The 13,513-nt window shown below is 37.1% G+C and overlaps 1 protein-coding gene across 1 annotated transcript in view; it reads right to left on the reverse strand.

Annotated features, from left to right (window-relative positions):
* The window catches only part of EML5 (echinoderm microtubule associated protein like 5), a 196,277-nt gene that overhangs the window by 22,873 nt on the left and 159,891 nt on the right, over positions 1-13,513 (reverse strand). Inside the window, exons 30-34 of the mRNA XM_011974323.1 lie at positions 12,733-12,747; positions 9,788-9,796; positions 7,296-7,374; positions 5,758-5,887; positions 1,407-1,505 (exon numbers count right to left, since the gene is read on the reverse strand). Coding sequence (XP_011829713.1) covers positions 1,407-1,505; positions 5,758-5,887; positions 7,296-7,374; positions 9,788-9,796; positions 12,733-12,747 — 332 coding nt within the window. The remainder of the gene's footprint in view (positions 1-1,406; positions 1,506-5,757; positions 5,888-7,295; positions 7,375-9,787; positions 9,797-12,732; positions 12,748-13,513) is intronic.

Below are 13,513 nucleotides of genomic sequence, written 5' to 3' on the forward strand. Positions count from 1 at the left end.
TTAGTAGAGACGGGGTTTCACCGTGTTAGTCAGGATGGTCTTGATCTCCTGACCTCGTGATCCACCCGTCTCGGCCTCCCAAAGTGCTGGGATTACAGGCTTGAGCCACCGCGCCCGGCCAAGAACCATACTTTCTAGAATTCTATTTGCAGAATATGAATTCCATTAATACAGGGATTTTGCCTTTTTGTAAGTTGCCCGTGTCCCCAGCACCTAAAATAATACCTGGCACATGGCAGGTGTTCAGTAAATTTGTTGAGTAACTGAATTTATTCAATAAACATTAACTAAACAGTAACTATGTACCAAGAGGCATTGAGCTAGATACTTAGGTAACATAGTCTCTGCGTTCCTCAAGGAGATGGGCCTTGTTCCTTGTGCACAGTGAAAATAAGAATACACTTTCCAAAAACTTAGCACAAACAGAAGCTAGACCTATGTATTTATATGCAAAGATTAGAATATTTTCTGTATAATGGGTAATGTTCCATTTACTTTTAAAAGTAGAAAACCGTACAGAAAGGAAAAACACAAAGGTCTATGTGGCATAGCTTCAGAACCAGGCAACCCAGACAACAAATTCCTGACTATCAACTTAGAACTTGCATGAAAAATGAAGATATTAAAAGTATAAGTTATCTTAGTCAAGAAGAAAAGGGACCTGGAAAGCTAGTTTAGCCATCAAGGTCCAATAAATTCCAACAAACACACTGGTTTCAATGAATTTTACAAACTTATTGAAGTGTATGAGATTTCTGCCATATTCATATTTAGTAATCACAGGTTGGCAGATACGTCCTAAATAGACCTGCCATCCTCTCATCAGTTTGACTGTGGAGTTATGGCCTTTAAGTTTTTCACAGAGGTAAAAGAACACAGGTATATTTCAAAACAGCTCAAAACAGTTGGTGAATTAGGTCAATGACAAAGAAAAGAAAAAGACAGAAGGGATTTACCAACAAAAAACAGACTTGGGTCCTCTCTTCTTTCTAGCCTAAACCCCTGCTGAAGCAGGGTTCTACCCCATCCAGTCTAGTTATTTCTTAGCTTCCCTTGTTTACTACTTCCTCTTCAAACTCCTCTTTTCTGCTTTATATACTATTGAATTAAACCTTTTTGCTGACCAGAAATTCCTGCTAAAGGACTAAATCCAACTATTTCAACTACCATACAATAGTTTACTTTAAATTCTGGATTGTCAAGACCAACTCAGATAACCAGAGTGAGTGAGAGAAAGGTACCTGGAAGCTAATAATATGGTATAATTGGGTAGTGTTTTATGTATACATAGATTTTGAACAATCAATAAATCAATCAATAAATAAAATTACATTTTGATTTTTCCTTGAATTTATTTGAACAAAGCAAATGCTTTAAATTGTTTCTTTTAAAATATAGAAACATACCTACTTGGCCAGTTGCCACTATGTTGATAAATTTGGGGTGCTGGTTTACTGTGAGGCACAGAATATCATCATTATGTTCCTGATAAAAACTCTGAGAACCTACAAAAAAGAATTTGAGAATTAAGTTTGAAAATTTTAAGATATAACAGCCAAAAGCCCTTACCCAGAACAATAGACTACTCTTTAACTTATTTGCTTATTCAAAACATATTTTGAGCACTTACTATATATACAGCATCATAAGGATAGAAAAATGATTCAGAAAATCATTTAATGGGATACAGCCGTAAAAGGGATAAACAATATAGTACAAGGCTGAAGATTCCAAGTACCACAAGAGAGTTGGGATCAAAATGCTATGGGAATTCAGAGCAGAAAAGATTAATCTCATCATGGGAATATGGTAATCCTGGACTGACCCAGACAGATTTTACAAATGTAAAAGTCAGCGGGGAAGGGCCTTGTAGGCAGAGGAACACTTTAAGCAGAGGCCTAAAGGCAGGAAAGTGTTATGTATCCATATAACAGGCTCATTTGGCTGAAGTGTAGGGTCATGAAGAAGAAAGATGAGTAACACGGTTGGAAAGGCAGTTTGGGACTAGAGTTAGGGAGGATTTTGAGTGTCAGCCCATGAATCTTCTGTTTTGGTTTCTTAGAGAAAAGGATTTGCCAGAGTCACACAGAAACCAGCAGTAATTTTCCATTGAATAATTTGGGCCATATTGAGTCATATTTTATATTTGTTCTGAAGTCAGTGGGGGAGGAACTGAAATTTTTTTTTTTTTTTTTCTTTTTTGAGACAGTCTCACTCTGTTGCCCAGGGTGGAGTGCAATGGCGTGATCTTGGCTCTCTGCAACCTCCACTTCTCCAGTTCAAGCAATTCTCATGCCTCAGCCTCTCACGTAGCTGGGATTACAGGTGTCTGCCATCGTGCCCAGCTATATATTTTTTTGTATTTTTAGTAGATATGGGGTTTCACTGTGTTGGCCAGGCTGGTCTCAAACTCCTGGCCTCAAGTGATCCGCCCATCTCAGCCTCCCAAAATGCTGGGATTACGGATATGAGCCACCGTGCCCAGCAGGAACCGAAGTTTTTTGATCAAATGAGTATAATGTGATTCATCTGGTAGTAGTGACAGTGAAGAGATCTTGTAAGACTATGACAGTAGTCTGCGCAGAAGGGAATAAAGATAGACGTGTGCAAATAAAATGAAGAGGTAGAAAATGAGTTCAGAGCAGTAGGTTGGATCCAGAGGATAGAGAACCATGAATAATACTAGGCGCACAAAAAAGCAAAACAAAAATCAAAGTGGGGCACTTCAACAACCCACTGATAGTGTTAGACAGATCATCAAGGTAGAAAACTAACAAAGAAATTCTGGACTTGAATTAAATACCTGACCAACTGGACATAAAAGACAGAACACTCTGCCCATCAACCATAGAATATACATTCTTCTCATCTGCACATAAAACATACTCTAAGATTGACCACATGTTCAGCCATAAAGCAAGTCTCAATACATTTAAGAAAACTGAAATATCTGTCATACTCTCCTAACCACAGTGGAAAATAGAAATCAATACCAAGAAGATCTCCCAAAACCACAATTACATAAAAATTAAACAACTTGCTCCTGAATGACTTTTGGGTAAACAATGAAATCAAGGTAAAAATTTTTTTTAAAATCTTCAACGTAAATTAAAACAGAGACACAACATGCCAAAATCTTTGGTATGCAGCAAAAGCATGTTAAGTGTTAAGAGGAAAGCTTACAGTGCTAAATGTCTATCTCAAAACGTTAGAAAGATCTCAAATTAACAATCTAACATCACACCTGGAGGAAACAGAAATATAAGAACAAAGTAACCCCAAAGCTAGCAGAAGAAAATAAATAACGAAATCAGAGCAGAAATGAACAATACTGAGACCCAAACATCCATACAAAGAATCAACAAAATAAAAAAATCGGTTTTTTGAAAATATAAACAAGATCAATAGACCATTAGTTAGATTAACAAAACAAAGAAGATCCCAATAAACACAATCAAAAATGACAAAGATCACATTACAATCAATCCCACAAAAACACAAAAGGCCCTCAGAGATGATTATGAACACCTATAAATACACAATCTAGATCTAGAGGTTATGATATTAGTTGTGGGCTTCTAAAAAAAAAAGAATTAGAAAAATCTAGAGGAGATGGATAAATTCCTAAAAACACAAAACCTCCCAAGATTGAATCAGGAAGAAATTGAAAACCTACACAGACCAATAGTGAGTTCCAAAATTGAACGAGTAATAAAAAACCTATCAACCTATCAAAAAGCCCTGGACCAGGCCGGGTGTGGTGGCTCACACCTGTAATCCCAGCACTTTGGGAGGCCGAGGCGGGTGGATCACGAGGTCAGGAAATCGAGACCATCCTGGCTAACACGGTGAAACCCCATCTCTACTAAAAACTACAAATACAAAAAATTAGCCAGGTGTAGTGGCGGGCACCTGCAGTCCCAGCTACTCGGGAGGCTGAGGCAGGAGAATGGTGTGAACCTGGGAGGCGGGGCTTGCAGTGAGCCGAGATTGTGCCACTGCACTCCAGCCTGGGTGACACAGCAAGACTCCATCTCAAAAAAAAAAAAAAAAAAAAAGCCCTGGACCAGATGGATTCAGAGCTGAATTCTCCCAGGCGTACAAAGAAAAGCTGGTGCCAATTCTACTGAAACTATTCCAAAAAATAGAGGAGTAGGCACTCCTCTCTAACTCATTCTGTGAAGCCAGTATCACCCTCATACCAAAACCTGCCAAAGACACAATGAAAAAAGAAAACTATAGGCCAATATGCTTGTAGAAAACTACAGACCATCATCCCTATGATGAACATAGATGCGAAAAGTCTCAACAAAATACTAGCAAACAAAATCCAGCAGGACATCAAAAAATTAATTCACCATGATCAAGCAGGCTTCATCATTCCTAGCATGCAAGGTTGGTTCAACATATGCAAATTAACGAATGTGATTTACCATATAAACAGAATTAAAAACAAAAACCATATGATTATCTCAAGAGATATGGAAAATGCTTTCCAAAAAATCCAGCATCTCTTTCATGTTAAAAACCTTCAACAAACTAGGAACTGAAGAAACACACCTCAAAATAAAGAATCATTTATGGCAAATCCACTTCCTAGACTATGAACAATGTATCCTCAAACTGGTGAGAAACCAAATATAGTAAAAACTAAAGCAGGTGGCCTAGTCTCCATCTGCCCTCTCTCTAGACACCCCACCACTAGAAAGGTGATTAATTACAAATCAGAAAAGTAAAAATAAAATTATAAGTATAAACATGAGAGTTTACATATACAGTCCTTTCTTGTTTGTCTTATCTTACTCTTCCTCATTCTCTCTGAAGGACAGATACGTGATACCTCGATTAAGGATTTTTCTCTCTAACCAGTATGTTTTAAATGGCCTAAATTATTAAATAGAAAATTGCCACTGATTTCTGTGTGATCTTGGTGAATCCTTTTCTTTATGAAACCAAAATAGAAAGATCATATTAATGGTTAATACCAACAAGGGGTGGTGGATTATAATTTACATCATCGATCTACTCTTTACCCATTCAGAATGAAGCTATCAGAGGAAAACAAGAATGAACTAGATAACCTTTATTTTTACTTCTAACTTTCAGACTTTTATGAAGTTTGCCATTAAATTGTAATAAAACAATTCAAAATTAAATACTTAATGTCACTATGATGCTAAGAGAACGTTATTTGCTCTTGAATAATCCAACTGAATAATCCAATCAGTTAAATGAACATCAAGAAATAATTTTCTCACCTTCTTGGGTCAAACAAGGTATCATCATAGAGCCACAGATAAACAGCTTTCTTAAGTCTTTCTTCCTTGGCTTTCCAAGGCCTCAGTAAGAACACTCCCAGCCCCAGCAATCACTCACCCAACATGCTACATTCAATCACTATCAGAAACAACCATCCAAACCATTTATTCTCATGAGGTTATGGGGAAACAGAATTAAAGTTACCAATGGTTTCAGTATAAAACATGGTTTTAACATACAGTAAAACCTTTACTTCTAATAGACTTATGAGCATTTGCATTATGAATTCCTTTTCTGCTGTATTATACTCTATTAAAACTGAAATTTGTTTACTTGAAATATTACTAGAAAGTTCTGAAATACGAAATATTTTTATTCTGGAGGATTTCTCCTACATTTAAATTACTATTTATAGCTTTAACAAAGATTTTAAGCAGCTAGATCAAAATTTCTAAGTTAAAAAAAGTGAAAGAGGGATGGAGAATCAGGGTTTCCTACCTGTAGCAACATTGTGCAGAATTCCAATGGATGCAGTGTGATAAATTATATCATCACCATCATTTAAATAGTGAACATTATTCCTACAGTCTCTGCCTCGATAACCAAAAACGAGCTCCAACACAAGGTCCTATAATGATAATAATAAAACCATTATATTCTTCCTCATGTCCAAATGTTCACCATTATTTTGTTGCATACATAATACTAGTGTCTGCAGTTAAAATGGAGTATGCATTTTTGATGTTTTACAAATTTCATATACAAAATTAAGCTAGTCGTACTTCTTTATATAACCTGTTTTGGGCAGCTTAAACATACATTCTATACTTTTCTATATAAAGTTATGAAAAAGGAAAATGGAATCACAAGGTAGTCTGATCCCAAGAACTTTAGTTCTTAAGATTTCACATGTTAAACACTGAGGTACAGTTGGCCTTACACATTCAAGAATTCAACCAATTCCAGACAGAAAATATTGGGGAAAAAACAATAAAAAATAACATTTAAAACACAATATAGTATAACAAATATTTATACAGCATTTACATTGTATTAGGTATTATAAGCAATCTACAGATGGTTTAAAGTATGCAGGAGGATGTGCAGAGGTTATATGCAAATTACTATGCCTTTTTATATAAGGCATTTGAGCACCTGTGGATTTTGGCATCCCCAAGGGGAAGCTATCCCCCAGGGACATAGAGGGACTGTACTTTTTGTGTCCAAAAGAAGACAATTTTATGTTCATTGTTAATCAAAATATCTGACCTACATACACGAGTCAGGATAAATTATGTACAAGTCACATCCTTTGAAGAATCCAAACAGTACCCTCATCATCGGTGGACAAAAACTAAGTATACTGTCTCGGACAATTCATGCTAAAGGTCTGGCAGATAATTCTGCAACTGAAAATGTACATTTCATTGACTTTGTAGGACTGGGTTGGGGAGGGAGCTACAGCAACCACCATCACATAGCTTTACACTTTGTTTATGTTTGATTTAGCAGAGTTTGGTTGTTTGCTGCTGATACTGGGATTATGAAATGCGTGGAGAGCCTTCCTTCTTCCTCAATTATTATGGAAGATTACTTTGGTTGGAAGCAGAGACAGAAGGAGAAATAGCCTTCATGAACCCTGTAGAGTGAATATATGGCACAGGGTCAAAATTCCTATTTGGTATAAGTATTTAACTCTTTAATTTACAAATTCAAGCCACTAAGTTTTAGGTACTGTCAAGGTGTCTGTGCTTCTATAAGCAAAAGATCATTCACATATATTGAGGTTTAGGAGTTCTCTGAGATACAGTTCAATTACGGTATTATTCACAGCAAAGCAAAAGGAAGACTAATTTAAAAAATTAAGATAACCAGAGAATATCAATCCAAAACTCAGACTTACATAAGAATTAAATCAAACAAAAAAGAGCACTTAATACACTTACTTTCACGAAAACTAATGATAAGACTTGGGTGTTTTATAAAAAGGAACTCTGGATACATTTCAGTAACACTGGAGAGTGAATTTTCCTTACCTCTATAGGTCTCTTTTTCTTGCCTACATTGTTTGTCTGGAGTTTCTCTGGCTGTGGTGGGGCCCTGCTCACCGGAGGCCTGCAACAGAGAAGTGGGAAGGTGGAAAGGCATGCAGCACTCAGTGCCTTCACTGAGCCTCTCACACCATCCCTCCCAGAGAGGTGCTTGTCACACCTTCCCAAAGATGACCCATTCTGTGGTCCTCTAGACTGCCCTCTTCATCTTGAGAGCTTCTAAAGCAGGAAGTAGAAAGAAAATATTACAACTTTTATTCATTTTATATATATTTTTTGCGATGGAGTCTCACTCTGTCGCCCATGCTGGAGTGTAGTGCGCAATCTTGGCTCATTGCAACCTCTACTTCCTGGATTCAAGCGATTCTCCTGCCTCAGCCTCCCGAGTAGCTGGGATTACAGGTGTATGCCACCACACCCAGCTAATTTGTGTATTTTTTTTTAGTAGAGATGGGGTTTCACCATGTTGGCCAGGCTGGTCTCGAATCCCTGACCTCGGGTGATCGGCCCACCTCGGCCTCCCAAAGTTCTGGGATTACAGGATCAGGAGTGAGCCACCACACCCAGCCTCTTCTCTTCTTTTTTTTTTAGACCAAGTTTCACTTTGTCACTCAGGCTGGAGTGCAGCGGCACGATCTCACCTCACTGCACCCTCCGCCTCCCGGGTTCAAGCAATTTTTGTGCCTCAGCCTCCCCAGTAACTGAAACAACAGGCGTGCACCACCACAACCCAGCTAATTTTTGTATTTTTAGTAGAGATGGGGTTTCACCATGTTGGCCACGCTGGTCTTGACTTCCTGGCCTCAAGTGATCCGCCTGCCTCAGCCTCCCAAAGTGCTGGGATTACAGGTGTAAGCCACTGTGCACAGCCTTACTTTTAATTTCTTTGGTGTACGTATCATAATGTAAATAACATAATAGCACAAAAGTAGATTGCTTATAAACAATGTGAAAATGTTAATTTAACATACTCAAATATTTCTTGATGGGTGCATTAACAACAAAGCCTGGATTACTGCTCTAAAGTATCTAACAGAGTATCTTCACATGGCAAGTATTCAATACATCCTTCTTGAAAGTGAATTTTTGTATATATTTTTATGAACGTTCCACACTGTTAGCAACATAAATCACATGTGAGTTTAAATTTGTACTCATCTGTTTCTTCATGCCCTTCACCTTCTCTACTTGCTGAAGTAGTCCCTAGTACTGGTTAATGGCATTGCCATCAGTTGGTTACTCAAGGAAGACATTTCATAGTCACAAAGCACTGTAAACCATACAACACATTATAAAAGGAAATTACTATTATTATTGCTTCCAACTCTTTCTCTTCCCTTATTCTCACTATTTACTAAAATTTATCAACTTTACCTACACACTAGCTCTCAAATCTAGCCCCTCTTCTCTGTTCAGGATCTATTTATAATGTGCCCTGTCCCAACAGGTGTATTGAGTTCACAGTCTGAATTATTTAAATGTAGAAGCTCTTCTCTAGAACCTCTAATTTTTTTAAAAATGCAATTTAGTTTATTATTTTTTATCTCAACCATTATTCAAATACTGAATAACAAGAACACTGAATTTAAATCTATCATGCACCAATCCCTTTCCAAATTTTAAGTTAATATTCAATTTGTAACACCTAAATCAGGAAATGATACAAATTAACTTTCCCATGTAAAAGACTCCAACATTTATGAACAAGTCTCATAAAATTAAAGGCATAAAATATACTTGCATTTTCAAAATGGTTGTCATGTTATACATCAATAAAAGTAAATGTGTTACATCTTAAACATCCAATAAGAAATGAATGGGATGTTGATAGCAATATGAGGCAGCATGTAAAATATATAAGCATGACTGGTGTTATAAAAAGTAAACATCCTTTTCAAGAATAAACAGTTTTTTCAAGTTATTATAGAAATTTTGGTTTCAAACCTTCTTCATATACATTTTTGGATGTCCACAAGTAAAAGTAAAACTGAATTTATCATATTTAACATTTAAAAATATTTCTGATAGGACCATTTCAAAGAATGATAGAAGCCTTGCTTTTTTCCCCAAGTCAATTTTGTTGGTGAACATTATTCTATGTTACTGTCTGACAGCTTTAAACGTAACCCAGACAATAAACAAGTAATTTTTATCTATATCCTATGTAACAATTAACCATATTTTAATTTTTATAAAGATCATTTATATAAAGTATATCATTGCTTAAAATAAAATTATACAACTTATAAAATGATACAAGTTGAATGGATAAGTTTTAGTAGAACAGTTACTTATACAGAGTAAGTCCAATAATTAAGATGCTATTCATTTCAGTGGTACCAATTCCAAAGGAAAAAAATGTGCAAAATTGTGGAGAGGTAAAGAACACCAAGTAACATAGTATCCCATTAATGCTAATATGAGAGATGACAAAAATACAAAGTTAGGCTTTGTAAACACAGCAAAGAGAGGATTACCTGGAACCTCTTTTCAGCAGCAGATAAAGAAGGAAAAAGATTACAACATAAATTTGAATTGAAAACACTAGTAAAATACCTCCTGTAATAAAATATTTTAACAAGTTTAATGCAGACAACTGTATTGCATAATATTAAAAGTCTGTTGTTTTCAGTTTATAATCCCAGCATTTTGGGAGGCCGAGGCAGGAGGATCATGAGGTCAGGAGTTCGAGACCAGCCTGGCCAACGTGGTGAAATCCCATCTCTACTAAAAATACAAAAAACATTAGCCAGGCACGGTGGCAGGTGCCTGTAATCCCATCTTCTCAGGAGGCTAAGGCAGGAGAATTGCTTGAACCCAGGAAACAGAGGTTGCAGCGAGCTAAGACTGCGCCACTGCACTGCAGCCTGGGCAATAGAGTGCAACTCCGCCTAAAAAAAAAAAAACCAGAATAAAAGAAAAAAAGAGAAAAGAAAAGGTGTAAGACTGGACACAGTGGCTCACACCTGTAATCCTAGCACTTTGAGAGGCCGAAGCAAGAGGATTGCTTGAGCCCAGGAGTTTGAGACCAGCCTGGGCAACACTGTGAGACCCCATTCTCTATAAAAAACACAATTAGCCAGGTCTAGTGGCATGCACCTATAGTCCCAGCTACATGGGAGGCTGATGCGGGAGAATCACCTGACCTGGAAGGTAAAGGCTGCAGTGAGCTGTGATCACGTCATTGCACTCAGCCTAGGCAACAGAGTGAGACTCTGTCTCAAAAAAAAAAAAAAAAAAAAAAAAACTCCATTAATAACAGGGAATCACAAGAAAGGTGAAAAAAGAAAAAAACAAATAACTGAGAATTCAATATATTTTATGTTGTGAACTTTAAAGCTTGCCATTCTTATTTTTCTGCAATGTAATCTGAATTTTAAACAAAACATTTAAGCTTATTTTTAAGAATGGGCACTGGCACTAAAATGTTAATTTAAAAAGCTGGTAGCACTGGAGATACTTCAAAGGAAATTGTCTAAAGAGCCTAAGTTTCACCTGTTCTGACCTAAGAGCGTTCCCCAGTCAGTGAATCCAAGCAGGCAGAATTAGTCACTCGGGACTATACTGAATTTAGAATTTTGCTAGTAAAAGAAGTAATCTTTAAAAGGTTTTTTTCTCTCTCTCTTAATAGCATAACAATCAAAACAAAATTGGAAGGAATCACAAAAGTCATTTCATCCATTCTCCCACTGAGACCAGGAACCTTCTTTACATGTCTAGAACAACCATTGTATAGCATTGATGACAACTGGTCATCCAAACTCTGTATAAATACTGCTTGTGACAGGGAGGTTACTTCTACATGAAAAGTCATTCATATCCAAGATAACAATGATATCTCCATTTAGTTTTCTTGTTTTGAAACAAGATTCCCAGAATAATAATAATGACTTTTTTGAGACAGGGTCTTGCTCTGTCACCCAGGCTAGAGTGCAGTGGTGTGATCATGGCTTTGTTAAGCTTTGACCTCCCACGCTCAAGAGATCATCCTGCCGCAGCATCCCACGTAGCTGGGATCACAGGTGCACACCACCATATCCAGCTAATTTTTTTAAGTTTTTTTGTAGAGATGGTGTCTCATCAGGTTGGCCAGGCTGATCTTTAACTCCTGGCCTCAACCGATCCTCCAAACTTAACAACCCAAAGTGCTGGGATTGCAGGTATAAACCACTGCACCTGGTCAACTAACTTTTCTTTATATGAAGTGGCCTCCCAACCTTCCTTCCTCCTGTGCTTTCTTCTAGCCCATTATAAACTATCCAAGTCTCCTTTAAAATGCAGAGATCAGTACTGAGCAAGCTATTCTACATGTGAGGCTAGATCCGGGTGCTTTATTTCTGTTAAAATAGTATAAGATTTTATGGCCCATTTTAGAGGTTGCTTCATACTCTGAACTCATATCTTTGTACACACCACTCTGCTTAAAACAGACGACAGATTCCTGCTATAGATCTAATATTAACAGGTGCCTATTATTGGAGTTTCTGCACAATCTGGTCTCAAGTTTACAGTTTTCTTCCTTATCTCCCAGCATTTTCCTAGTGATACCTTACCTCCAACCCCCAGCCCCCAAAACAGGGTCTTGCTGTGTTGCCCAAGCTGGAGTGCAGTGGTGCAATCACAGCTCACTGCAGCCTCAAACTCCCAGGCTCAAGAGACCCTCTCACCTCAGCCTCTTGAGTAGCTGGGACCACAGGGCTGCCACCACACCCAGCTAATGCATTTTTACTTTTATTTTTTGTGGAAACAGGGTCTCATTATGTTGTCCAGGCTGGTCTTGAACTCCCAGGCTCTAGCAATCCTCCCACTTCGGCCTTGCAAACTGCTGAGATTACAGGCCTGAGTCATCATGCCCAGCCATAATACCTTTTTTAATTTATAAAACAGACTAGCCATTTCCACACTGTCTTGTTTCAGAAACTCTTTCAAGACATTTCCATATCACCAAAGGTAGATATAAAAGTACCCCCAAAGAGTCTTTTCCTACATGTCATTTTATTAAACATACAAATACCATAGTTACCCTTTCATCTTTTAAAATTAATGAATAGATTAAACATGCATTAAATCGTGTTAACAGGTTTAAAACTGAATAGTCTTTCACTTAAATATACGTGTGGTTAGGTCTGTTTTTACGAGCCTCTGAAACTTAAGGAAAACCAAAACTATTTATTTGCATTGTAGTAGTTTGTACAGTCATATGTAAAACAATTTATCATAATGAAGACCCTTATAATAACAACCATATATACTATCTAAAAATGCAACTCTTTCATAGAATTTGTCCTACTTCATTTCATAATGCTTTATTGACAAATGTAGTGAAATGTTTTATAGGGAAAATAAATACCTTAAAATACTATAAAGAATAAAATAAAGGGTAAATTTTTGAATAAAATATTTTCTTTTATAAAACACTTACCTTACTACTCCCTGCCTTCAAAAGGAGCAAGGGGGAAAAAAGTAGGAAAACATATAAAATTTGATGATGAATAGAATAGAGCATTTTAGCAAACAGAAGAAAGGCAACATGTCGACAGAATTTTAAGGAAATGCAAAAATGTCTAACTTATGTCACATTGATTTAAACATTGATTTAAATATTTTTATTCACAAATATTGGAAATTTGACAAAAATAACTACTTTAAATACATAATATTTGTTATAAAAACATTTATTAGCCAGGCAAGATGGCTCATGCCTGTAATGCCAGCACTTTGGAAGACTGAGGTGGGTGAATCACTTGAGGTCAGGAGTTCAAGACCAGCCTAGCCAACATGGTGAAACACCGTCTCTACTAAAAATAAGAAAAATTAGCTGGGTGTGTGGTGCGTGCCAGTAATCCCACTTACTCAGGAGGCTGAGGCAGGAGAATCGTTTGAACCCAGGAGGTGGAGGTTGTAGTGAGCCAAGATCGTGCCACTGTACTCCAGCCTGGGCGACACAGCAAGACTATGTCTCAAAAGAACAAAACAAAACAAAAAACAAAAACAAAAACAAAAACGTTTATTAAAAAATATTAAATTATCACTTAGGAAAAAAATCCACAGAAGTATCAACCAAAGGGCCGGGCACGGTGGCTCAAGCCTGTAATCCCAGCACTTTGGGAGGCCGAGGCGGGCGGATCATGAGGTCAGGAGATCGAGACCATCCTGGCTAACACGGTGAAACCCCGTCTCTACTAAAAAATACAAAAAACTAG

Source organism: Mandrillus leucophaeus, unplaced genomic scaffold, assembly GCF_000951045.1.
Source record: "Mandrillus leucophaeus isolate KB7577 unplaced genomic scaffold, Mleu.le_1.0 Scaffold144, whole genome shotgun sequence".
Classification (NCBI taxonomy): domain Eukaryota; kingdom Metazoa; phylum Chordata; class Mammalia; order Primates; family Cercopithecidae; genus Mandrillus; species Mandrillus leucophaeus.